Here is a 25,224-nt window from a genome sequence, read left to right on the forward strand (position 1 = left end):
GCGAGGGCGAGAGCGAGAGAGAGGCGGCAAGCCAGAGGGAGCGTACCGGGGTGTGTCCGGCCATCTCGATGCCGGCGTCCAGGAAGTCGTCGAAGTCGTGGCTGAACTTGCCGGAGGCGGCGGCGAGCTGGCGGCTGGAGCTGCGGGAGGCGTGGACCACGTCGCCGGCCGACTGGTTGAGCTCGGCAGCCGTGTGAGTCAGCTCACTCTGGGCTTCCTGGAAGGACTTGGAGGAGAGAGGGACCTGGACGGCAGAGGGGGTCAGGCCATTTACATTAATGTTTTCCATGTGGTTTCTACTATAGTCTGAAAGGGTTTGATTGTCAGGTAGGCTTGCGCATATAAGGATTATTTCTGATAAACATATACGATAACAACTGTAAATGGAGAGAATATATATTGTTTAATTTAATTGATATTATTAATTTAAAAAAAATTGGAGCACAAGTACAAATTATACTCATGGATCCCAAAGTGAGTCTATTATTCGGAATATCAATCTAACCTAGGAACTTCTAGGAACAGGGGTACATCCTTTAGCTAGTACAGTGGGTAGTACAGTAAGCCTAGCACGGTTCAGTCAGTACCGACGGGAGACTCACGTTGTCCACCAGCAGCTTCTTGCTGGCCTCCCCGATGCTGCGCAGGGCCAGGTCAACGTCCTTCTGGCCCGGAAGGCAGTTCACGCAGCTGTTGAGGGAGTGGGACACTGCCTTGGCCACCTGGAGATCACAGGGGTGGGGTGGGGTGCAGGGTGAGCGTATGGCTTGATATACACCCACCATTGATACACATAGAACATATTCATACACTATAGTTAGAGAGCGCCGTCTTCAATCATTTCCGGACGGATTTAAAAACATGGCTATCAGTTAGTGGAGAGGTTTTCAGAGAGGGTGTTGCTGAATATCTGTTAATGTTTTACAAGGAATAAATATATAATTTAATTATAAGCTACAGAACATACGATCACAACCCAACGGAACGACAAAGTCCATCAGCCCCTCTGGGCCAGCTCACCTGGGCCAGCCTCTGCTGGCTCTCGGCGTCCCCGGGGCATTCCAGCGCCTGCTTGGCCTCGTGAATCAGCAGTGCCGAGCCCTCCATCACGTCGCCCGCCGACTCCAGCATGGCGACGGCGGCCGCGGGGTCAGTGGTCGCGGCGGCCACGCCCCTCGCCGCCTGGGCCAGGGTCTTCAGCGCCTGGGCGGTCTCACTGGCCGCTATGCCTGCACGTTTGAACACGGTCACATGAATCGTCTTCACCATCAGTCATTTAGGACAGGAGTTCCCAACCTTTTTGGGCCAGGGACCCCTTAAAAGGAGAGAACATTTTCCAAGGACCCCCTCATAATAGAAAGACAGATTAAGGGTATACTTGCCACCATTTTTACTCTTAGGTGTCATTGGTACTATTTGCATTCTGAAACAACCTGAATACTTCAGACATGTTTCATAGTGGTATACAGAAACACACATACATTTCAATCATGATGATACCACTGATATACTTTTAAACAGAGGGTTATTTATTATTTAAACTGCTTTTTGACTTTTCAAGTGAAAATTAACAGCTGCAAAACTGGCTCAGCCGTAATAAACCCAGACGAATGAAAAGTCAAAACTTTGCTTTCAATCGCTTCAATTTAAAATAATAAATCTGTTATAAAAGCAATGAACATATAACAGTTATGATTAACTATATATATATATATATATATTCCGAGCCGTGAGTTATTCAATTCTCCTCCACGGTCAGATGTACAGCTTTCAGTTTATTAGCTGCCTCGCTCCATCCCAATCTCAACCTCTGCTGGAAGTATGAGTTCTTCCGCAATTGTGTGTGGCTTCTTACTTTTAGCAAACCGCTGAGCCACCGCATAAGAGGCCATCAATACTTTCTCTGAGGTTTTGGCCAGGTTCACAATTTGTGTTTTCTGACTGGTGTATTCCTCGCTTTTTCCACAGAAGAATGATTTTGGTGTGTCCTTATATTCCGGGTGCATTGTAAATGTAATGAGATGTCGAGCTTGGCCAGTTCCATGGCTTCGTTTGCTAGCCACTCGAGACACATCACGCATTTCGGTCTCACGTTGCCGTTTTCAATAAACCTAAACACTATAGAACTGCCTTTATTATTTATTTAGGCTCAGCGTCAGTGGTCCGACTCAAATATTTATCCATGGTCGCAAGCTAGGCATCTGCCTCGTAGACTAACTAATCTAAGCGGCAGTTCATTGCACCCTGACTGAAGTCTGACTTCATGTGTCACATTCATATCAGAGTTTCTATTGGCCCAAAGTTAATGTGGGTGGGAGCAATGGGCACCATGCTTTTCTTATTGGCTCTTATGGAGCAAAGTATTTCGCGGACCCCCTCGGTATTGCCCGTGGACCCGTGTGGGTCTGCTTGTCTCGGACCGGCCCCTGAACTACCTCCAAGTCTAATAAAATAAAATAGAATGAGCACTAGCCTGTAGCATCTGTGTGTAATATTCTTATGATTGACGGTGATCTATGTAATCAAACACACAAAGTTAAGGATAATCTTGGTTGCGCAGGGTATGGAAAAAAGGAGGTAGGAGCAGGCAGGCCACTAACCCTCCACATCGTGTGGTGATACAAGTATGCACATCTAAAACCTTTAATGAATATGAATGGCAATTTAGGATCAATCAAGAATCCATTCAATGCAGCATTTTTATCAAGTTATGCATTTTTCATTGAGGTTGGATTGTAACTAATTAATAAAGAAGCGTTAACTACACAATCCAACAGTCCCTGGAGTGATATTTCAACATCTGAACATTAGCAGCCTCATGCAAATCCCATTAGAGCATATCAGATGCTGTTGTTTTTGTTGACATGATAGGATAACATCTGTCCAACTGGATGATCCACTGCTTCCTCAACATTCTCGTGGCCGCCGGATGCTTTCATCTCAGCCTCCGTTTTAAATATTACATGAGACCTGCATTAATGGCTGAACAACATATGCGGTGACTACGGACTGCTCTATATGCTTCAGCTCCTGCCGTATGACGACCAGGGACAGAATGAGCAAACAGCTCTGCCGTCTCTTTAATGATTCAGTACCCTTTAGGGAGAGCAGCGATAGAGCTTTGGAAGTGGGTGTACGGTGCTGACCTGTGTAGTGTTCGTTCCCCTGGGCAGCGCAGGTGAGCAACTGGGCCATGGACGATCCAACAGACTTGGACGTGCTGCCCAGGTCCTGGGCACACTTCTCCAGCTAGATGCAGAGAGGTTATGGTGCAGGGTTTAGTATGACGTTGTATTTAGGGCCGGGTATTGCCAGGTACCTCTCAATTCAATTCAATTTGATTCTTTAGGTCTTGATTCGATTCGATACTGATTCGATTTTATATTAATCCAATTGCTTCGATATCGATTCAATAATACGTGCAGATGACAAAAATACCTATAAAGGATTTAGAATTAACCATTTCAAAATTCATTAACCATTACATTGTGTAGTATTGTTCCTGAGCTAAACTTGCAGCATAAAAGTAATAATCATAACATGGACAAATGTAAAAGGGCATGTACATTTAGGCATACTCGCTTCTAGATTACAATGACTGAGTGTGCTTCTTCTTTTTTTTTTTTTATGGAAATAATCGATTTCAAAAGAATTCTGAATCGAAATTGAATCGAGAACCAATCAATTGCAGTGCATTGATGAATTTATATTTTTACCCAGCCCTAGTCGTATTGGTCAGGATGTCCACTCAAACACTAATCTCTGGGTCTTGGGAACTTTGAATTAATATTCTATGAATTCTACTTTATATTCTGTTAAATTCTATAAAAATAATTATCAATCTTATAATGGACTTGATTCTTAAAATTGAAATAATGTAAGAGAAGAAAGGAAGAAAGAATACAGAAACAATGAAAAGAGGGAAGGAAGACAAAAAAGTGAAAGAGGGAAATAAGAAATAAAGAACAAAGAGGAAAGACTGAAAGAACGGAAACAAATGCATATGATTAAGGTGACCGTACCGATTCCCCAGGCAGGGGCTTAAGCTGGCCAGCGACGGCGGCCAGCTGGGCGTCTTGCAGCTCACTCTTGAGGTTGTGGATGGAGGTCAGAGCCGAGTCTATCTCCATCGGCCCGCATGCCTCATGGGCCTGGAAACAGAGCAGAGGTGCACCTCTTGTTTACAGTCCCTGGGATGCTGCTCAAAATGCTGTGCTAAATAACCTAAACACTGCGGCAACATATGATGTCAGGAGGCGAAATAAGAAAAACTATATCAGGCATGGAGGAGCAGTTTGTGTTAAAGAATGTTTCCGACTCCTAAGAGGGGTGATGTGTGTTCTTGGTAAATGTATCTCCTTATTTGTCAAATGTCATTACATTAGTGACTGTTTGACAGGTTTTCTCACATGTTCAAATGGAACACGTGTAGCGGTGTTTGATGGGAATACTCAATAAAGCATGAAGCATCCTTGCGTTCCCCGCATCGTCCGTCAACATCTAGTCGGGTAACAGCGTCGACATCGGTTACCATGGCAACATAAAGGCACCATGGCAACGAAGGACACCAGAGAGAGTGGATTGGGCTCAGCGCGTGTCCGACGGGCCTGGTACCTTCTGCGCGGCTGTCCTCAGCTCGGCCAGGCACGTGGCCAGGTTCTTAGCACACTGGCCCAGCTGCATGGCCGCCGCCTGGTCTGTTACCGTGGGAACCGAGGACTTTGAGGATGTCACCATCTTGCTGCCCGGCTATAGAGTCGAAAGTTGGAGGGGGGGGAGGGGGAAGGTATATACACAGTTGTGATACAGCGCAGTGCATTGTGTTTTTACAGTTTTACAAAAAAAAAAGAAGACAGCTCCTGGATGCCTGGATGCAAATTTGATAATGCAAATACACTCCAGCATACGCTTTCTGAGGAAATAATGCACTTTCGTACTGCAACATGGTGCAGCAAGCAATGACTACAAAAAATGGATATATTCATTACCAAGCAATGATTTGTGTGCCTCTAAAATCACAAACACATTCCATAACAAAGTATTAGCATCAGAGTTCATGTCCTGTGCTTAATAGAGCCCTCCCGCTATACCATTCGGTCTGTGATGGATTGGTTTCATTTGAACTATAACACTTTTAAAATAAGTTCTCGTTTACAAAGAGGACTTTTTTGATATCATATCTGTAGCGATCCTACAAGGAAAAGAAGATCAAGATAATAAGCATGTCACCTTCACCGTGCCTTCACACTTCCCACACCTCTATGCTATTCATACTATTCTGGTGCCCAAAGAAAGCTGAGATAAAGTCGAGGTGATAACCCAAGACCAAAACACTTCATTAATCACATCTGTGGCACGCGAACCCATCCTGAACCCAGACACGCGGTGGGCTGATTCAGCACCTGGAGGAAGTTCTGGCTGGCGATGATAAGGGCCAGCTGAGCGCTGAGGTCATCTGGCTGGGCCTGGCTACCTCGCACGCCCTGCACCAGCTGAGGGATGTGGTCGGCGACGGCCTGGACACACCAGAGCACAGAGCTAAGGGTTACAGCTCACCGAACATAGGCTACAGCTTACAGAACATAGGCTACAGCTTACAGAACAAAGGCTACAGCTAACAGAACATTGGCTACAGCTTACAGAACGTGGTACATTTTACAAAACACTACTATGGTGGTATGGTGACACTACTACTATGGTAATCCTGCAGTACTACTATGGTAGTAAGGTAACCCTGTAGTACTCCTATGCAGCATGGTAACCCTGTAGCAGTACTATGTAGCATGGTAACCCTGTAGCAGTACTATGTAGCATGGTAACCCTGTAGTAGTACTATGTAGCATGGTAACCCTGTAGCAGTACTATGTAGCATGGTAACCCTGTGGTAGTACTATGTAGCATGGTAACCCTGTAGTAGTACTATGTAGCATGGTAACCCTGTGGTAGTACTATGTAGCATGGTAACCCTGTAGTAGTACTATGTAGCATGGTAACCCTGTAGTAGTACTATGTAGCATGGTAACCCTGTAGCAGTACTATGTAGCATGGTAACCCTGTAGCAGTACTATGTAGCATGGTAACCCTGTAGTAGTACTATGTAGCATGGTAACCCTGTAGTAGTACTATGTAGCATGGTAACCCTGTGGTAGTACTATGTAGCATGGTAACCCTGTGGTAGTACTATGTAGCATGGTAACCCTGTAGTAGTACTATGTAGCATGGTAACCCTGTAGTAGTACTATGTAGCATGGTAACCCTGTAGTAGTACTATGTAGCATGGTAACCCTGTAGTAGTACTATGCAGCATGGTAACCCTGTAGTAGTACTATGTAGCATGGTAACCCTGTAGCAGTGCTATGTAGCATGGTAACCCTGTAGTAGTACTATGTAGCATGGTAACCCTGTAGTAGTACTATGTAGCATGGTAACCCTGTAGCAGTACTATGCAGCATGGTAACCCTGTAGTAGTACTATGTAGCATGGTAACCCTGTAGCAGTACTATGCAGCATGGTAACCCTGTAGTAGTACTATGCAGCATGGTAACCCTGTAGTAGTACTATGTAGCATGGTAACCCTGTAGTAGTACTATGTAGCATGGTAACCCTGTAGCAGTACTATGCAGCATGGTAACCCTGTAGTAGTACTATGTAGCATGGTAACCCTGTAGCAGTACTATGCAGCATGGTAACCCTGTAGTAGTACTATGTAGTTCCTCTGCCCACCTTGCAGCTCTGCACTAGCTGCTGGTGGGCAGACGTGTTCTTGTTGGAGGCCGCGGCGTTCTGGGACGCTGCGATGGTCTGCGTAGCTGCTGCTGCGGCCTGCTTCGCTGCGTTCTGAACACACACACCGCAATAAAAACAAACATCAAAATAAACACAGCATTATATATACCCATGCACACAGCATTATATATATATATATATATATATATATATATATATATATATATATATATATATATATATATATATAAACACACACACAAATAAACAAGACACACACACACACACACACACACACACACACACGTGTGCACATGGTTGTCATATCCAAGATACAAATACATTCTGTCCCTTTTTCATACCGAGCTAATAATGACTCCCCTGCTCCCAATGAAGTCGGTGCACAGGGAACATCTACCATCTCCAGTAAAGTGCACTGATACATGAACGGGTCAGGCCACTCACGGCCCATAATTGGCAGCACACCGGTCCCAGTGAGACTTCCATGTGACAAAGGGCGAGTTGAATGACCAGCCGATGGGAAATGGGCAGTTTGGTGAGAAAGGCTGAAATAATGAGCTTCAGAGTGGAGAGGCGTCTCGGGTATGGCGCGACGGAGCGGTGGTCTAAGGAACCAGGGTTTAACACTGGGCACTCAGACAGAAAGGATTCTTTCTACGTTTCGGAGGTAAATCTCCTGACTGGAAGGTCAACGGCACGGGGTCACTCAAGAGACTTTAGAGACGTCACTTAAAGGTGTCTCACTTTAAGAGCGTCTCACTTTAAGAGTGTCTCACTTCAGAGTCACTCTTATGAAGAATTCTCAAGAAAAACATTACACACGTAAACATTGCAACTCCCCGTCATATTTTCTGCAATTATTGTTGTATTTACTCTTATTTCAAATGTTCATCTCTACTCAGGTCCTGGAATTATGCTGTGGCCCCCCCGGAATTTCCTCTATATACATGTTTAAAAAAAGTCTCAAAATGGCTGACCTCAAGGCGGTTGATGAGTTTCTTCTTGATGGCGTTCTGCGCCGCGGCGTTGGTAGCGACACGCAGGCCCTCGGCCGCCTCACGCAGACGCTGCTGCTGGTCCTCGTTCTCCGGGTACGCGGCGGCTCCCTGAAACACAAGACACACAGCGCTTTGAATAAGACATGGAAACACCCAGACCAGATAGCTTCCAGGCTAGCTTTAATACAACCTGGGCGGAACGGGACAAAGTGGTTTCAATAACACAGAGAAACAGTCTTAATTACCGGTAAGTTAAACTGTGACTAGATAACACAAATTCACTCAAACTGGTCTCTTTAAAAAATGGACAGTCTCAACAGAAGAAATTTTGTTACACCACGGTCTAAATGGAGACACAGGTTTCAATACAAGTTATAAGGTCTAAATGAAGACCAACTGTTTCAATACTGGTTTCATATAGGCAAAATAGTTACATGAAAAAACTGACACTCAGATTAAGGCAAACAATACCTGCTAAGCAATAACCAAGTATATGGTAGTCGACTTAAAATACAAAACTCTCAAATGTGTTATGCAGCTTGATTCTCTTTTCATCACTGCTATGTTTATGAAGCGAATAGTATGAATCCATTTTAAATACATAATTTGAAGCTCTTATTCTCCACTTAGCGTTATGTTGCTTGGGCTGGCTGGTATTCAAGCCAATGAGTTTATCACTCCCACTGTTGCCGTTTATTTGAGTGGCTGTAAAAAAGAACATCTAAGCAGCCATTAAATTAATTAGCTTACAGCTGGGCTTAGAAGAGAGAGTGTGTGTGTGTGTGTGTGTGTGTGTGTGTGTGTGTGTGTGTGTGTGTGTGTGTGTGTGTGTGTGTGTGTGTGTGTGTGTGTGTGTGTGTGTGTGTGTGTGTGTGTGTGTGTGTGTGTGTGCGTTCAAAGCAGTTACCTAACTGCTGGCTGACTGTTAGCTGGGCAACATCAAACAGAAGTTTGACAATTTTTGGGATAGAACAAGAAATTATTTTCTCAAGCAAAAATAGATTCCAGTGTCTTTATGCTGTTCAGTCTCCATCCTGTTCTGTCAGTCTCTAACCCACCAGCAAAGTAAGACCTTCTGCATTTGGACCACTAGGGTTTGATATATAATGAGACATCATTACCTGCACAAAAATGCTTTTCACTGTGACCTGTAATTGATATTTCCTCGTTTTTGAATTTGTATTTAACATCTTCATATGTAAAGTGTCGGACTATTATAAATATAATACACTAGGATTGGGGTAAACCCTTTGCTACAATCTCGTTATGTCCCAGCGTAAGGAACACAGCTCGTCAAGGCGGACAGCGTTCCCGTCACCATGGAGGTGCGGAGGGAGCCCGGCGGCTACGTCACCTTGGCCGCCTCCACCATCCTGGCCGTGGCGTCGGCCAGCAGCTTGGCCGCCGCCAGCAGCTTCTTGGAGTTGTCCACGTCCACCTCCGCCTCGGCGTCCGAGCGCATGGCGTTCACCAGGTCAGAGGTCGCCTGGGCCAGCACGCGCGCCTGCCGCACCATCTCACCTGGAGGATGGAGGAAGAGATACATTATGAGGAAGAGGAGGAGCAGAGAGGGGAAGAGGAGGAATAAGCCATAGTTAGCGGGAGAGGAGGCAGAGAGGGGAAGAGGAGGAATGAGACAAAGAGGAGGGAGAGGAGGCGGTGGTTGAGTGGAGGAATTGTAGGAATAGGGGCGGGAGGTATCAACAGGGTATCAGTGGGCAGTAATTCCAATCTCCAACTCTGTTGGATACTTGTCGTGAAAGAGAAAGATTCAAACCAATCTATGAGGCTTAACTTGGCCCTATCGATATCTTCTTTCCCCCCCGTGGACTCGGGCTTCCTGTTCACACCAGCATTGCTGTTGGTTGGATTTGTGAATAAATGGAAGTCACAGCCTTGCTTAAAATGTACCACTCAAACCTTAACGGTTTCCTAAATGAATGAATCCTGTGATATGAATGATCAAATATATATGCTTTTTATTTCAGTGGTCAATATAGGTGGATCTATCAGAATCCAACACCTTGTTGGAATGTGTGTATGCCTTTCTGTAGCTGCAGAGAGAGACAGTTAAGAGGCTTGGGTGTTTAGCATGGATCTAGATTATTTATACTACTGTGGGACACTGCAAGTCCTCTTTCACTCAATACATCCTCTGGATTATCATAACATCCTGCTGTGCGCAGACATCTCAACAGCTCCATGAACTCAAATAGTTTGGAGACGGAATAATAACCCTTACATAAACAGGGCAGATAGATCTTACAACCAAACGTCTTCGCAGATAGAACATCAGACACACTCGGAAATAGGTCACCAAGTTCGCCAAATTGTCTACCTTATTTTCAACTAATCACAGTTCCTCCCCAACCATCGGGCTAGGTCGGACGATGCAATATTCCTTTTCAATGAAGCAACCACACACCCGGAATCATTGGTACTAATAATCCAGTGTGGTCAAGAGTGTCTGTGCATTGTGGGGGCTTCCACCTGGATGGTGCCCCGTGGTTTAAGAAACGCTGCTCTATATAACAGTCTCCTCCTCCACCCTGCGCTCACCCGCGTCTCCCATGGAGCTGAAGATGTTCTCGGTGACGTTCATGATGGTGTCGGTGGCCTGGTCGTAGCGTCCGATGGGCTCCCCGCGCGACGTGTACTGCCGCACGTGCTGCAGGAGCTCTCCCAGGGCCTGGCTCACCACACTGGCCGCCGCACTCACCTGCACACAGCGCAGGATGTATGACGCGCATGGCTTCCCATTGGTTACTCTCGTTACACGCTTTGTTTTAAAAAAGGCACAGTATGAAACATTGACACAGAGCGTCAAAGATGGGCGCCGCAGTCCAAATTCAGCATATGGGAGAGAGTCGTCTCTGCGAGGGACGACGGATCCGACACTGAAAATGAATCAGCTGATGTATAGGTTTGTAATTGATTCATTGTTTGCAAAGCATGAACTGGCTCATATGGCATCCGTCTTGCAAGCCTTCTGGGCTCTAGGCGGTCTTTATCGTTCATGTTCAACTACGAGGATTACCCGTATATTAGCACTGCTCTGGTTATGGAGGAAGAGGCTTTGTAGGTCAGGTAGAATCTAGTAAATCTAAGTTGATCCAGTTATTTAGCTCACTTCACTGGCTGCAGCACACTTTGTTTGTGTGCCAATTGGTTTCATATCGGGCAACCGGAGTATGCAGAGAATAGTAAATCATAGCAGGAACAAAACATAAACAGACGTTCCGACCTTGAACTCAGATTTCAAAGGAGAACTTACTGGCTGTGGCATTATTTTCAGAGAAGCTTGTTTTAACAACTGCACATGTTTGTTTAACTGATGAAATACTCTGATGACAATTCATTACATAAGTCTCCTAGAATTACTTCACCACCCTGGTCTGTGGGGTGGGCTATCAATTGACATTCTTCTGACATTCTGTCCATATAAAATAATAATAATAATAAATAATAATACATTTAATTTAGAGGCGCCTTTCAAGTCACCCAAGGTCACCTTACAGAGCATAAAGGGAAAATAAGGGCAACATTGCTGTCATCCCGTCTTCAATTCCACTCTCATCGATCCCAATTCATATCATGAAGTGGTATCATTACACGCTTTGTCAATAAGCTGACCGGGGGAGGGGTCTCTGGCTAAATGAGAGGGGCACTGGGTTTGAAAAGTGCGCAAGCATGCGGGCCGACCTGTTTGAGGAGCTCCCCGTCCTCAGTGGCGGAGAGGCAGGCCTGGACGCAGCCCTCCACCGAGCGGTCCACCAGCTTCCCAGCCTCGATCAGCTGCTCCTGGCACACCGGGGAGCTGATGGTGGGACTCACCACCTGGAAGGATGATGTGGGATCATATGGGGGGAGGGGAGGGGACAGATAGGGAGGGATGAGATATGGGGACGAGAGGAAAGAGGAGAAAGGGGAGGAGAGGAATGAAAAGAGTAGAGGGGGAGAGGAGGGGATAGGAGGGAGGAGAGAGGGGAGGAGAATGGGCGAGTGAGATGTCAACCAGGCGGTGTAGAAGTGTTAAAGAAAGACCGGGATGGTGGAGGTGGGAGGGAGGACACAAGAGACAGAGACAGAGAGAGAGTAAGAGTAATATATAAAAAGTAATGATTAGAAACAGAGACGGAAGCAGTCTAAGGTAGTAATCACATCAAGCATCTAGTCCATGCGGTTCATCTTTGAGAGTGCTGCAGTCGTAGGAACGATGTGTTGGGCAGAGAATGCAAGCGTGAGAAAGAGGACAGAGGAAGAGAAAAACGGAGCTGTCAAACACTGAGGAAGAGGGGGAATATAATTCACTGCTAGTTTGCAGCTGCACTCTGGAGCACAGCCCTCATGTCCGCTGCTCGGAAATAATAAGCTCACAAAACCCTGAGACCCATCTTCAACATGGACACGGTCCACAGCAGGAACCAGACTTCAACTGGTGGGGATATTCATATGGGGAACAGTAACTCCAGAGAAAGAGAAAATAGGCTAAACTACAGAAAAGGCCATCAATAGAGAGATAATACAAATGACAGATTGTTGTAGTCCAAATATTATGACTGATCAGGAGAGCATATAAAGTTCAATCTGTTGCCAAAAGGGCATTTCAATCTGGCACGGTGGGATTTTAATTAGTACAATCTACAAGCCTAAGGATTATTCTGAACCTCTGCTTGCTGTTTACTTCAAACCTTTCCTAAAACAGATAACCCAGCTTTCGCTGTAATGCACTGTGAAAGCCTTTGGGAACATAATCATGAAATTAGAAATACGTTTTTTTGTGAATGCAAGGGTAAATTGTGTGCAGCAAAGAGATGTAGACATGGTGAAATTTGAACTATAGAAGGCGGAATTGGCGCTGGAATAATTGTTTATGTCTTTTATCACGCTTCTGTGTTATAACACTATAATGCACGACCTTTGAAGCCCTGTGTGTGTGAAGCCCTTTTTGTGTGTGTGTGTGTGCGTGTGAGTGTTCATGCGTTGCCCTGCGTGTGTGCGTTGGTAGCCCTGTGTGTGTGTGTGTGTGTGTGTGTGTGTGTGTGTGTGTGTGTGTGTGTGTGTGTGTGTGTGTGTGTGCGTGTACCTTGGCACAGGCCACAAGCTGGGAGGTAGACAGGGCGCACTGCGTCGCGGCGGCGATGACCCTGTTCTGCAGCACCGTGTCGTCGGCCACCTGGGCCACGTTCTTTGCCTTCAGAACCAACATGGCGGCCGCGTTGGCCACCGCCTTCGCCAGACTCATCAGAATATCCTGGAGGACAGAGACAAAGAAGTAGAGAGAGGGAGACAGAGAGAGGGAGGCAATCCATTTAAAATAAATGGACTCCCACACACACACACACGTAATTATAGACAACGTTGCATGATTAATTTAATGGTACACTTTATCTCAGTACAAACATAATTGATTGCAGTAATTGCTACATTTTACCAGGATATTAATTGTGGGCTAAATATAACGCTCAAATAGTGATTGTTAATTTGCCAAATGTAATTGAGAATAATTAATCCCACATCAAGCAACAACCATTACCGGAATAAACAAGCCATATAAAAGAAGCTTATCATTAAAGACATCCGACACAAAAGTTATGCAGTGAGCTTCTCAAGGTTCTGAGAGATGTTCTTAATATGCTGATTACGTTAGAAAAGTTAGGATCTTATCACTCAAAGAAATGTGCGTTCATCTGTGCTTGTGAGTAAGCTGGTTGGGTGAAGACGGTCCAGTTTGGTGTGTGAGGTTCTATTCCAGAGTGTGGTGCTGTGTGAGGTTCTATTCCAGAGTGTGGTGCTGTGTGAGGTTCTATTCCAGAGTGTGGTGCTGTGTGCGGTTCTATTCCAGAGTGTGGTGCTGTGTGAGGGCTCTGTACCTGGAACCTCTCATCTGTCTCGTTCTCCCCAATGTGTCGCAGAAGGTCCCCACTGGCCTGGCCGATGCTGCCTGCTGCGGTCAGCACAGTCTGTCTGGGCTGTAGACACGCACACACACACACACACACACACACACACACACACACACACACACACACACACACACACACACACACACACACACACACACACACACACACACACACACACACACACTTAATTGAGTTCCAAAATTGAAATACAGTATATAAGGGCCCAAATGTGTTCAGATGTGACAGTTGCCTGATGTACATAGACAAGTACCTATGTCAGGAGAGTACAGCAGTAGAGTATATTGTGTTGAGTACAGAACACAATGCTATACTGGAACCGCACACACTCACACACGCAGACCCCCTAAAGGGATGGGTTTTCAGTCAAGTGCACTCACTAATGCTTTATGCTGCATTGCATTCACCAAACTCCACACCACACACTCTAGCAAAACTAAATCCGTGTTGGAGTTCTTCAAGTGATGCTAAGTGTTCAGGCTCTATCCATTTGTGTGCTCATGGCTGTCAAATTGCCTGACGAACGGATTGGATGTAAGAATTTTAAAAGGGGCCGCAATGCAAGATTCAATGTCAACATTTGCAGTAGGCAGGAAGTTATCGCTTTTCAAAAAGTAGGCCGTGGTACAGAAAATAAAGGACATACAGCAACCAGCAGCCGAAGGATCATTACACCTTACAGTTATTAATAATTCCAAAAAGTGTCTCTCCCTTCTCTCTGCAGCAGTGGGTCTCCGGGGGCTTAGAGAGAGAGAGACATAATCTTAACATCCTTTCTCTTGGCCTGATCACCAGCTGTAAACCAACAAAGAAACCAATCTCTGCTGCGTGCCCGGACCTTGCTCGGCAATGTTTGTTACACCCAGCAGGTGTATGACAACAACCTCCTCTGAACCTGGTGAGCAGCAGCCCATATTAACAGGAGAAGGAACGGTCTGGAGATCCGAAGGGGCAGCAGCTTAATTAGCATATAGCTTGTGAAAATGTAGGAAACTCGGGTTGCGCTACTCTCACAGAGCTGCTGGCATATGTAACGGACGTCGTGACTGTGCATACGATCATTAGATAGTCTAATGGCACCTCGCTCACAAAATAAGGAAAAAGTGGAGATTTCAAATGTCACATCGGAGCAAACAGACAACCTCTGATGCTGATACCGTTTAAGAACCTTCAAACGCCCTCTGAGACGTATCAAGTCTTCAATTATCTGCTCTATTAGCTTCAAATATGCACGAGAATCTAAAGTACTTTGTAATATTAACTTCTAGGTTTTGCTCCATAACAGACCCTGTGCAGGTGCAGGAATCACTTCCGAAGAGGGTAAAGGTTGCCGACATATACAAAAAAACAGTTAATGTAAACTTTTTAACAGATTTTTGGCCTCTGGAGTTCAACGATGTAGGTGACTAGTAGTGGATCAGGTGAATGGCTAACTAGACGATTATGTGACTAACGAAAATGTGACCACGTCATGAAGTGTCTAGGTAACGCCCAGGTGACCAGTTGAACCTATCACCATGTGACTAGTTTACCAGTCGACCATTTCATCATATCACCATGTTACTAGTTATCAAGACAACCATGTGACCAGATGACAATGTGACTAGTTAACAATACAATCAGGTGACTCGTTAACCAGGTGACCACCAGCTGACTCGTTAACCAGGTGACCACCAGTTGACCCGTTAACCAGGTGACCACCAGGTGATACGCTAACTGGGTGACCACCAGGTGACTCGTTAACAAGGTGACTCGTTAACCAGGTGACCACCAGGTGACTCGTTAACCAGGTGACCACCAGGTGACTCGTTAACCAGTTGACCACCAGCTGACTCGTTAACCAGGTGACCACCAGCTGACTCGTTAACCAGGTGACCACCAGCTGACTCGTTAACCAGGTGACAACCAGGTGACTCGTTAACCAGTTGACCACCAGGTGACTCGTTAACCAGTTGACCACCAGGTGACTCGTTAACCAGGTGACCACCAGCTGACTCGTTAACCAGGTGACCACCAGCTGACTCGTTAACCAGGTGACCACCAGCTGACTCGTTAACCAGGTGACAACCAGGTGACCACCAGGTGAATCCCTAACCAGGTGATCCCTACCTCTCCGGAGGCGGGCTCCACGGCCTTCAGCAGGTCGGACACGGCGCCGGCCAGCGTCCGGGCCGCGCCCATCAGGTGGTTGCCCCCGCTGGTGTCGTCCTCCATCAGGGCCGCCAGCAGCTTCACCCCCTTGGACATCTCCGTCAGGTTGGACGAGATGGTGGTGATGGCGCAGCCCACCGCCGTGTAGTCCGTGTCCGTGGGGTCGCCTGGCGGGAGAGAGCGGGGGAGGGATGGGAAGGGGGGGGAGAGGAAGGGGAGAGGAAGGGAAGAGTAGGCAGAGAGAGGGAGGGTGTGAGACAGGTGTAGAGAAGAGTCGGGGGGGATAGAGGGGAGAGAGGGGTGACGGAAGAGAGAGGGGTTGTGGAGGAGATATAGTGGAGGGGAGAGAGAGTCGATGGGTGACATGGAGAAAAATGAGGATATCAGAGGGAGTGAGAAAGAGGGGGGAAAGGGATAGAGAGAGAGGCAGGAGAGGAGATGGAGAGCGGGGGTATGAGAGGGGGGGGTTACACAATGGAGAAAGACAGGGGAGACAGAGACGGAGGGAGTTGAGGGAAAGGGGCAGGAGACAGAGAGACAATAACATGAAAAAAGTTAGCACAAAATGTCGGTTATGCAGTCTGCTATATACACAGAAGGACAATTGATTGTTCATGCTTCAACAATAGCCATAAAGGCTAGGTTGAATAACAGTACTCTTAACAAAAGCCAGAACCAAGAAAAATAACCACATCATCTTATCCTGCAAATAATTGGCCCGTTACACATATGTGGTCTGAGTCGTAAGACCTAGCAATCTTTATACAGCAATACACCACAACATACGCCCCTCCCTACGCCCTGCAGCTGAGCCCTGACCAAGTACCATTTATTTGAGACCATTTAACCATTAAAGCCATTAAGCAGACCAATTTATCCATAGCTTATAGGGAATCCAGGTGCTTTACATTCTTCTGAATGCCTTCATGCGATAAGTTAGGGCTGGGACCATCAAATATTTGGCCTGTTAAGCCCTTTGAGACTGTAATGGTGATTAAGGGCTATACAAATAAAATTGAATTGAATTGAATTGAATCTACAGGTAGACCACCAGGTGACTCCCACCTGCTGTGAGGTTGACCACGGAGGCGGTGCCTGCTGTGATGGCGTCCACCTGGGAGTGGATCTCATGCTTGGACTCGTCCACCTTGTTCTGGATCCAAACCTTGGACGCCTGCAAGACGGACACACGGTCAATTGATTCTCAAATAATGTTACATTAAAATGAACAAAACAACCAAAATGCTTAAAGGACTGCAATATGCCTGAAGACCGGTTGAATTGGGGAAACATTGCTGATGGTTGTTTTGCAGCGTGAACTCCATTTGCATAGAAACCCAAAACACATCTGTTTAGCTTTGTCTGCCTGTGTTGTTGCATGTGTGTTTATGCACGTGACTTTATCTGAATAGCTGTAAATGAACGTTTAGACGCAAGCATGTGTATCTTATTATATATTGGAACGTACCATGTCCTGTCCCAGTGGAGGGAGGTTGTCCACCTCTCCCAGGTCTATCTGAGCCTGCTGCACCGCCTGCATGCTGGTGTTGATGGTTCCCATCAGAGCCTGCTGGGCGGAACTCTGGACACACACACACACACACATATACACACAGTTCCCTTAACACAGAACAGAGAGCAGTGGGAGGATGAGGTGGCACCACAAACATGTGGGCTGTGATGGGTGTGGAGGTGAGACCGACCAGCGGGGGCATGTGTCCCCGGTGCATCTGGCCCATGGTGATCTGCTGCTGGGCGGAGGGCATGGTGCCCGTGCTGAGGGACTCGGCCCCGACGGAGCCCGAGCGGATCACCCCCGGCAGGGCCACCGAGCCGTGCTCCACCCGGCCCACCCGGTTGAACTGCTGCTGGAGAATGGTGGACCTGGACGGAGGGCAGGGGGGAGACGGGGCACCCCGTCAGCATCATGGGTCTTTACAAGGTAAAAGCTGACACCCATCGCCTTCTGACGAGGACGTGACGACACATGTCTTCATGAGTCTCTACCCATGTTCTTCAGCAGAATCATCACCATAAGCATTGGTATTTTCAAAACAAAAGCCTCTATCCGTTAGCATGTAATTTCAGAATAAAGCCTATATCCATCAGGCATCAACATATCATCAACAAACAAACACAGGCAGCTGTGTTATTCCAATATTAGTGAGCTTCCCCTTGTGCAGGGGAGTACAATGCATGTTACCCTTAATATAATAAAACATAACATGAAACTAGGTCCAGAAGGTTTCTTCTGCAGGAGACACAACAGAGAGCCAACATGAGGAGATCTCCCCGATCTCTGGTTTCCTTCGTGGTTTCGCTATTAAAGCCATCTGGTCTAGGCCCCGTGCAGCGGCAGATGAAATAATACAAAAACCATTAAAATAATGCAATCAAATACAGCCTCCTCCTCTAGGCGCCATCTTCGTGAGAAAGGTACAAGTTGAGGCCGGAGGGGGAGAAGCCCTGAGAGGCCAGATAAACGTTGGATTACACATCCCATCAGGACATGTTTAGATAGAGTGCTGCTCTCCTGGCAGAGGCGCCCAGACTGTGTTGAAGTATCGTGGCCAAGAAAAGTGTTCACTAGCCATGATGGAGACGTGAAGCCTTTCGAAAAGACATGGAAAGTATGGAGACAGGCTATTGGAAGGGATGAAGTCTCAGGGAAGGGAGTGTTTTTCTGTAAACACAATAAAAGTTTTGGTGTATGCACAATGAATGCCGTTTGAATAAAGAAATTAATTTCAAAGAACCAAAATAGAATACTCATCAACTGTTAACTATTTAGTCATTTTGGAAAGAACATTAACGGGTTAGTGTGCCCCCTCTTTCAGCATGTATTCGATCACTTTGAGGGGGGCGTGTTATTTCCATGGCAACTTTGTTATACTTTATTAGTACCGGCGCTGTTTATGAGCATGAGCGATGTGGTTTATGAATTAAGCCGCATGTCATCAAACGATAAGTGTCCAAGAAGTTAAACCCTCTATTGGACACAGGAGAGGGTTTTTGCGGTGTCGAAGAGAATATTAAAAATAACTTCCACCTCACAAACAGAACGGCACCGGCATTTGGGTCAGATTGGAAGGGTCATAAACAGGGTGGCGGAAACTGAAAAACAGAATTTTATCCTGTTTTCTCTAAATGATGGGCTTCAACAATAACCGCGATACATTGGCACAGATTACTATGTTGATGATAGTCTTAGACATATTACCACCATTTAAACCAAAAATATAACGATTTTGGCTTCACTGCCCCGTTAAGGAATATATAGATAGGGCATTGGGGAGTGGAACCCAGAATCTCTCAGCTGGGAATCCAACCCCCTTAGTTCTCCCTCCTGGCACCCAAAGGTGCAGGGTCTACCTACTTTTTAGGGGAGACCGACTCCTCCAGCATGGTGGACTCCTCATCTCCCTCCAACCCAAAGCGGTCCTTGCTTTGCTTCTGCAAGAAGAAGGGAATAAAACATTGAATTGACCAAGAGAGTCTGGATAGTAGGACTGTTCCACATATCTAATATTACTTTTTATTCACTGAATGCTTCTACATCTAATAAATACTCTTTCTGTGTGAACTGGAGTATCTGATTATCAACACTCTTCCTGAGACTTTAAAAGAATGGCACTGAACACGGAAATTAGAATATAGTTTGCATAAATCCCCTTTAAATAGAGAGAATTATTTTAATTGTATGGTCCAACCACACTGTAACGTAGAACCTAACTGATCGGGCCTCGTGTAACTGGTAGGGATTTGCATCAACACTGCCAGGGTTATGGGTTCCTGGGGCCAGCCATTCTACGAATGTACTGTGTACACTAACGGTGAGGCTTCACATAAAAGCAGTACATGTAGCAACAAGTAAATTTCGACCTAATACCGTACCTCAAATACAACCTGCAATTCATCTGCGTTAAGTTGACAAGTATTTGATAATATAGCAGTCTCAGCAAAAAACATTCCACAATGCATGTATTGTACTCTTGTTGTTTCCATGCATCACACTAGACTGCAATAGCAGACCCACTAGAAACTGAAAGGCGTCGCTTCAATGCTTTGTCCACGCTACGAGTATTGATGGTTATGAATGATTCGGTGAGCAGGAGAAACACGCCCCTTACCTTCTTGAGGATGATGTCGATGTAGCCTGCAATGAGCTGGGAGATCTGCTCTCCTTCTGTGGTCTGCACAGAGTAGTAGCTCTCCTGGTACTCGCCAAAGTCCTACACACACACGCATAAAGAGGCATACACACACATACACACGCACACACACAAAGAGGTAGACACACACACAAAGAGGCACTCACAGACACAAACACACCCAAAGAGGTAGACACACACACATACACAAACACGCATAAAGAGGTAGACACACAGACACACACATAGAAAATGGAGACACATACGCACAAAGAGGTACACACATACACACACGCAAACAAAAATATAAACAAAGAGCATTTGGGTGCGAACGATATACACACTCCCTGAATAGTCACTGCAACAATGGATTTGCTGTATATTCAATACAAGATGTGTCTGAGTGTTTGGTGATGTCCCAATTACATGGATAATGTAATGTAATGGATAATAAAGTTGAATTTAATAAGCAGAATGACAGCATCATGAAATCATGCAGAAATTGGCAGCTTATAGTTTTGAATAACACATTGGTGTGTGTGTGTGTGTGTGTGTGTGTGTGTGTGTGTGTGTGTGTGTGTGTGTGTGTGTGTGTGTGTGTGTGTGTGTGTGTGTGTGTGTGTGTGTGTGTGTGTGTGTGTGTGTGTGTGTGCGCGCCTGCCTGCCTGCCTGCCTGCCTGCCTGCCTGCGTGTAGCTTATATTGCTAACTTGCGGTTCCAAATGGTTTGCTGGGAAATGCAGCTACTTCAACATCCTAACAGAATAATGAGTACTTAAAGATTTCTCGGCACGCGCCCCAGAAACAGAACAACCACAGGTCGACCAATCAGATCACCCAGAGAGAGAGAGGGAGAGAAAGAGAATTGAGATCTGAAAGATTAAATTATATCTGTGTTCCAACAAAAGGAACAACCGATAGACATGGAAGGCAAGAGTGGCTCTAATAATCTTTATTGTGCCAGAGGAAATAGGTTGAAATAAAGCTCTAGTGATTTATTTTATTGGTATATCAAAACGTATTATTACTTATGATTAATCAAAAAGTATTATTATTGTAATTATATAGCACTTTTCATATACGAGGCAGACTCAAAGTGTTTCACATCAAGCATGTATAAGCAACATTATAAATATACACGTTGTAACAAAGGCAAGTTTCATTGTTCAGCAACATCACAACCAACCAACCTTCTCACAGTTCCTATTTTTCCGGACTACATTTTTGTCTTTATATTTTCCATCTCATTTGCATCGAGAGTCATAATTAATGATGGTATGGATTCGGAAATTTGCAGTTTCCATTGTGCAGTATTAGAGTGTGTTCCTGTGTGCATGGGTGTGTGCATGCAGGTTTATTCCCGTGCATGTGTGCGTGCTCCTGTGTGTCCGTACCAGGGTGAAGCTCTTGGGCGAGGCGGCCCACCTCTTGACGGTGGTGAGGGGCCACTCCTGCACCACGTCCTTGGTCCTCTCGTCCACACGCAGCACGGACTCCTTGGTGATGCCCAGCAGACGAGGCACCAGCTTGTTCTTGCTCTTCATCTTCTCCTAGAGACCCACAATCACACACGCATTCATAAAGAGACAATACAGGATGCTACCGTGGCTCCCAACCTGAAAGGTACCGTGTGTGTGTGTGTGTGTGTGTGTGTGTGTGTGTGTGTGTGTGTGTGTGTGTGTGTGTGTGTGTGTGTGTGTGTGTGTGTGTGTGTGTGTGTGTGCGTGTGTGTTTCTGTGCATGCGTTTTGTATAAAGTTTCTCTATAAATGCAGTCCATTTAAAATCAGTACAATGGACCAGAACAGCAGAGAACAGATAAAGCCTTACCCAATAACAGGAACACCAATGGCAAGTCAAACAATACAAAGCTAATTAAATGTGGCCTTCACGCTGGGCTCCTGGGACAGGATTTAACAGTCCCTAATCGCGCACAAAGAGATCCAACATGTTTTTTTTCTTTACATAACCTTCATTGGCCTTATACACCTAGCGGCCATCTTGGTTCTCAATGCTCGCTGGGTGGCCGTGAGGTGAATACGGGCCATTCAAAGGAAAACTATGTCTTTCAGTTAGTCTAGTACTTTGGTATACCAAAACAAACTTTGTCTTACACAAATATCCATATAAATACAACAATTACCACACGTAAACTACTTGGGGGGGCATGGTTAAGGTTAATCAGAAAGTTTATAATATAATAACAAATAAAGGCACCAAGACTTTATTAAACTATAAGGATTGTTGCAACCCACGTGGAAAATTGACTGGGGGAGTCTGGAACCGACTTTTAAAACTGAAGTGGTAATCCGCTTTTAATTATATACCCACAACACACTGTGCGACTAGATTACACAAGTGCTCTGGTTTTAAACAACCACTTAATAACAGTGCAAGGCTGCCAGAGGCGATTAAGGCTAAGGGGTTTGTCCATGCATCAAAGTGAATAATGACTAAATATTTAGAAGAAGAAAAAAACGAAACCTGTTTTAATTAACCTTTTGTTTACCCAGGGGGGGGGGGGGGGGGGGGGGGCATGTAGAGAAGCAGATGTTCCTTTCAAACTGCCCCCTGCTCAGCAATCTAACACACCAAGTACCCCAACACGCCTACACCCAGCAATAAGAGGACCCTCTTGCTCTGGGAAACATGCGGACTGCCGAGCCCCCCCCCCCCTCCCAGCTTACCATTAGTAACCGCGGTGAAAAACAACCGCTACATTCTGGAGGACGTCCCGCACTCGGTCGGCTGCTCCGCCAGCTAATGGACGCCTCAGGGACATCACCCCACCGGGGTGGTCGCTGTCAGTTCCATCGCACAATCTGCCCTTGTGAGGGGTCTTACAGGTGCTCCCTCGAACCAAGAGCTGGGTAATTAGCACATTTTATCATTTGTCGTCTTTTAATGGAGGACTGGTGATTGTGTAGTCATGAAACGAAGATATTGACTTATCAGGATACTCAGTTTTATATTTATCAATATTGAGTACAGTATCCCATAGTTATCGTGCTAGTAAGAGCTTCCATATCGCCCAGCACTGCACCCACCTCCACCCCTCTCTGGACTAATCAGCGTTGCACTCTGATGCACACGGCAACACATTTGGATGCCTTCCAGGAAAACCCTGACTCCTGGTAGACCTTAGGGGAAAGTGTGTGCGTGTGCGTGTGCGTGTGCGTGTGCGTGTGTAAGGAAGAGTGTGGGAGAGTGAGGCACCATATACAAGTCTCCTTGTTTATCGGTCATTTCTCCGCTATAAACACAAAACTGTACATGCATATTCTCCTTTTCAAACATTGTGAAGCCATACGCCATGTCGTTTAACTTTTTAACGCTTCCTCGATTTGGAGCAATCTGAATAATTGAGTATGCTTTGTTCACCTCTGCGTGTAAATTAACCCAAATATAACAGGTGAGATCCCTTCTGTCGTTAACAGGCCGACTTTGCAGCACCTTTGTTTGAGAGAACTTTTAATTCTCAGCAAACACCTCCCAGCCAGACTGCACAGCAGAAGGAATGACTTCGAGAGGCCGATGTGCTGGCCCAGTGTGCGTCTGGACATGAAAGGAACTGGGAGGCCAGGTGGAACCAGCACATTTCCATATCCGCTGCGTAGCAACCGCACACGGATATGATCTGCAGCCAGCAACCGCGAGACCCAGAAGAGACCAAACACACAAACCAAACCAAGACCGGGCCCTTGCAGCTCGGAACACACACCTGTTCGAGATTTTCTTGTTTCTTCTGACAAATGTGACTAGTATTTACGATTACGAGGAATACGGCCAATACAGTGATTATCTCCCTTTCAAAAGGTGATCATTTGTTTTCTTTGTTATTTGTGTATCTGATTCCAAGTACCTTAACCAGGAAGAAGGTGACGCCGTATGTTCGGAGAGATCTCGCAAGCTTGACATATTTTACTTTCGTCTCGATCTCGGTCATATCTCCACAACTGCTGTGATCCTGCAATATCAATAACAACAAAGGAATACATTTGTGAAAATATCCTTCATTTGTTGCATACATATTTTTATATATATTTTGTTCCTTCATTTAAGTTTGATTATGCATGGGAAACAAGCTTTGATATTGCAACTGGGCAGTAGTTGAACAAACCTGGAATACTTTCTTCTCCGCGCCCTTCTGCTTGATGTACTCTTTGGGCAGGAACTCTTTCAAGCTGTTAAGAGGCATGAAATTAAGTCATTGAAAGAGCGAATGCAGAAAGCCAGACATCATTGCCACCCGCTTACCATAAAACACAAGGAAACAAAACAAATGGATCAATTAGGAATCTGGATGAATATATTAGCTGAACCCATTTTCTCTATGTTCCTACTACAGAAAAATAAGCCCAGTTAGAAAAATGGTTTTCTAACCCCCCCCCCCCCCCCCCCCCCCCCAACACCCAGATGGGTCTGCGTGCACTCACTCAAGGAAACCCGGTTTGTGCTTGTGCTCAATATACGGTCCAAACTGGATCTGGGCCTGAATCCCAGCAAACAGACATGCCTTGTCGAAGGAGACCGGGTGAGAGCCATTCAGGATGTCGTCCCGGGCCTGGAACACACAAAAGGGAGATGAATAAATGTGTAAACATCTTTTTAACAATGTTGATAACCTGGAGAGGTGCTACGCTACTATGGCTTGCGTCAGTGCTATTCTTGAGTATAGTCAGTGTAGTCTAGTGGCTAGAGTGTCGGACTGCCCTAACCCTTATGCCTGCTCCTTAAGACATGCATCTCAAATTTTACGTCGCCTAGGATAAAACGTGTGCACAAAAGCTACTACAGAATGTCCAGAGTCCTCGGGTCCGTGTTTGAGATGTTTCTAAACCCTATCCCTGAGATGATTTGGTTTATCTGATGAATGCAGCTCGATTTTTCACAATTACTAATCATCAATAACATGCAAAAGCTATTACATCAAACATACACCAAATACACAAATCGATCTAAATCAGCTTTGACATTATATTGATTGGTGGGCAGAGCTTTGATAGAGATATCGATGTGGAGTTCAGCAATCTGACCCATAAATTATACCAAGAAGATGCAACTAACAAATGCAGCCAGTCAGACAGACACACAGACACCCCACGCAAAATCAATCATCACAGAGAATTATAGTCCTGTAAGAGAGAAAGAGTGGCGTCGAGAGACAGAAATGGACGGATAAAGAGCTGCACAGATTGAAAGTAGCAAAGACGAGGCTGTATAACATTAGATTTTGTTTTTCTCGTTTCATTTTG

The 25,224-nt window shown here is 45.6% G+C and overlaps 1 protein-coding gene across 4 annotated transcripts in view; it reads right to left on the reverse strand.

Moving 5' to 3' along the window:
• tln2a (talin 2a) overlaps positions 1-25,224 on the reverse strand; it is a 116,996-nt gene that overhangs the window by 53,468 nt on the left and 38,304 nt on the right. For all 4 annotated transcript variants that reach the window (XM_060072237.1, XM_060072238.1, XM_060072241.1 and 1 more), the window contains exons 8-31: positions 24,406-24,533; positions 24,090-24,153; positions 23,832-23,936; positions 21,365-21,520; positions 19,951-20,052; positions 19,197-19,273; positions 17,524-17,704; positions 17,289-17,402; positions 16,886-16,994; positions 15,779-15,987; positions 13,619-13,717; positions 12,832-12,999; positions 11,448-11,582; positions 10,305-10,464; positions 9,100-9,266; positions 7,725-7,853; positions 6,724-6,837; positions 5,403-5,516; positions 4,615-4,749; positions 4,023-4,151; positions 3,147-3,249; positions 1,021-1,229; positions 603-722; positions 47-244 (exon numbers count right to left, since the gene is read on the reverse strand). In XM_060072237.1, the coding sequence (XP_059928220.1) occupies positions 47-244; positions 603-722; positions 1,021-1,229; positions 3,147-3,249; positions 4,023-4,151; positions 4,615-4,749; positions 5,403-5,516; positions 6,724-6,837; positions 7,725-7,853; positions 9,100-9,266; positions 10,305-10,464; positions 11,448-11,582; positions 12,832-12,999; positions 13,619-13,717; positions 15,779-15,987; positions 16,886-16,994; positions 17,289-17,402; positions 17,524-17,704; positions 19,197-19,273; positions 19,951-20,052; positions 21,365-21,520; positions 23,832-23,936; positions 24,090-24,153; positions 24,406-24,533 (3,225 nt within the window). The remainder of the gene's footprint in view (positions 1-46; positions 245-602; positions 723-1,020; positions 1,230-3,146; positions 3,250-4,022; positions 4,152-4,614; positions 4,750-5,402; positions 5,517-6,723; positions 6,838-7,724; positions 7,854-9,099; positions 9,267-10,304; positions 10,465-11,447; positions 11,583-12,831; positions 13,000-13,618; positions 13,718-15,778; positions 15,988-16,885; positions 16,995-17,288; positions 17,403-17,523; positions 17,705-19,196; positions 19,274-19,950; positions 20,053-21,364; positions 21,521-23,831; positions 23,937-24,089; positions 24,154-24,405; positions 24,534-25,224) is intronic.

The sequence above is a fragment of the Gadus macrocephalus genome, chromosome 14, assembly GCF_031168955.1.
Source record: "Gadus macrocephalus chromosome 14, ASM3116895v1".
In the NCBI taxonomy this organism is placed as follows: domain Eukaryota; kingdom Metazoa; phylum Chordata; class Actinopteri; order Gadiformes; family Gadidae; genus Gadus; species Gadus macrocephalus.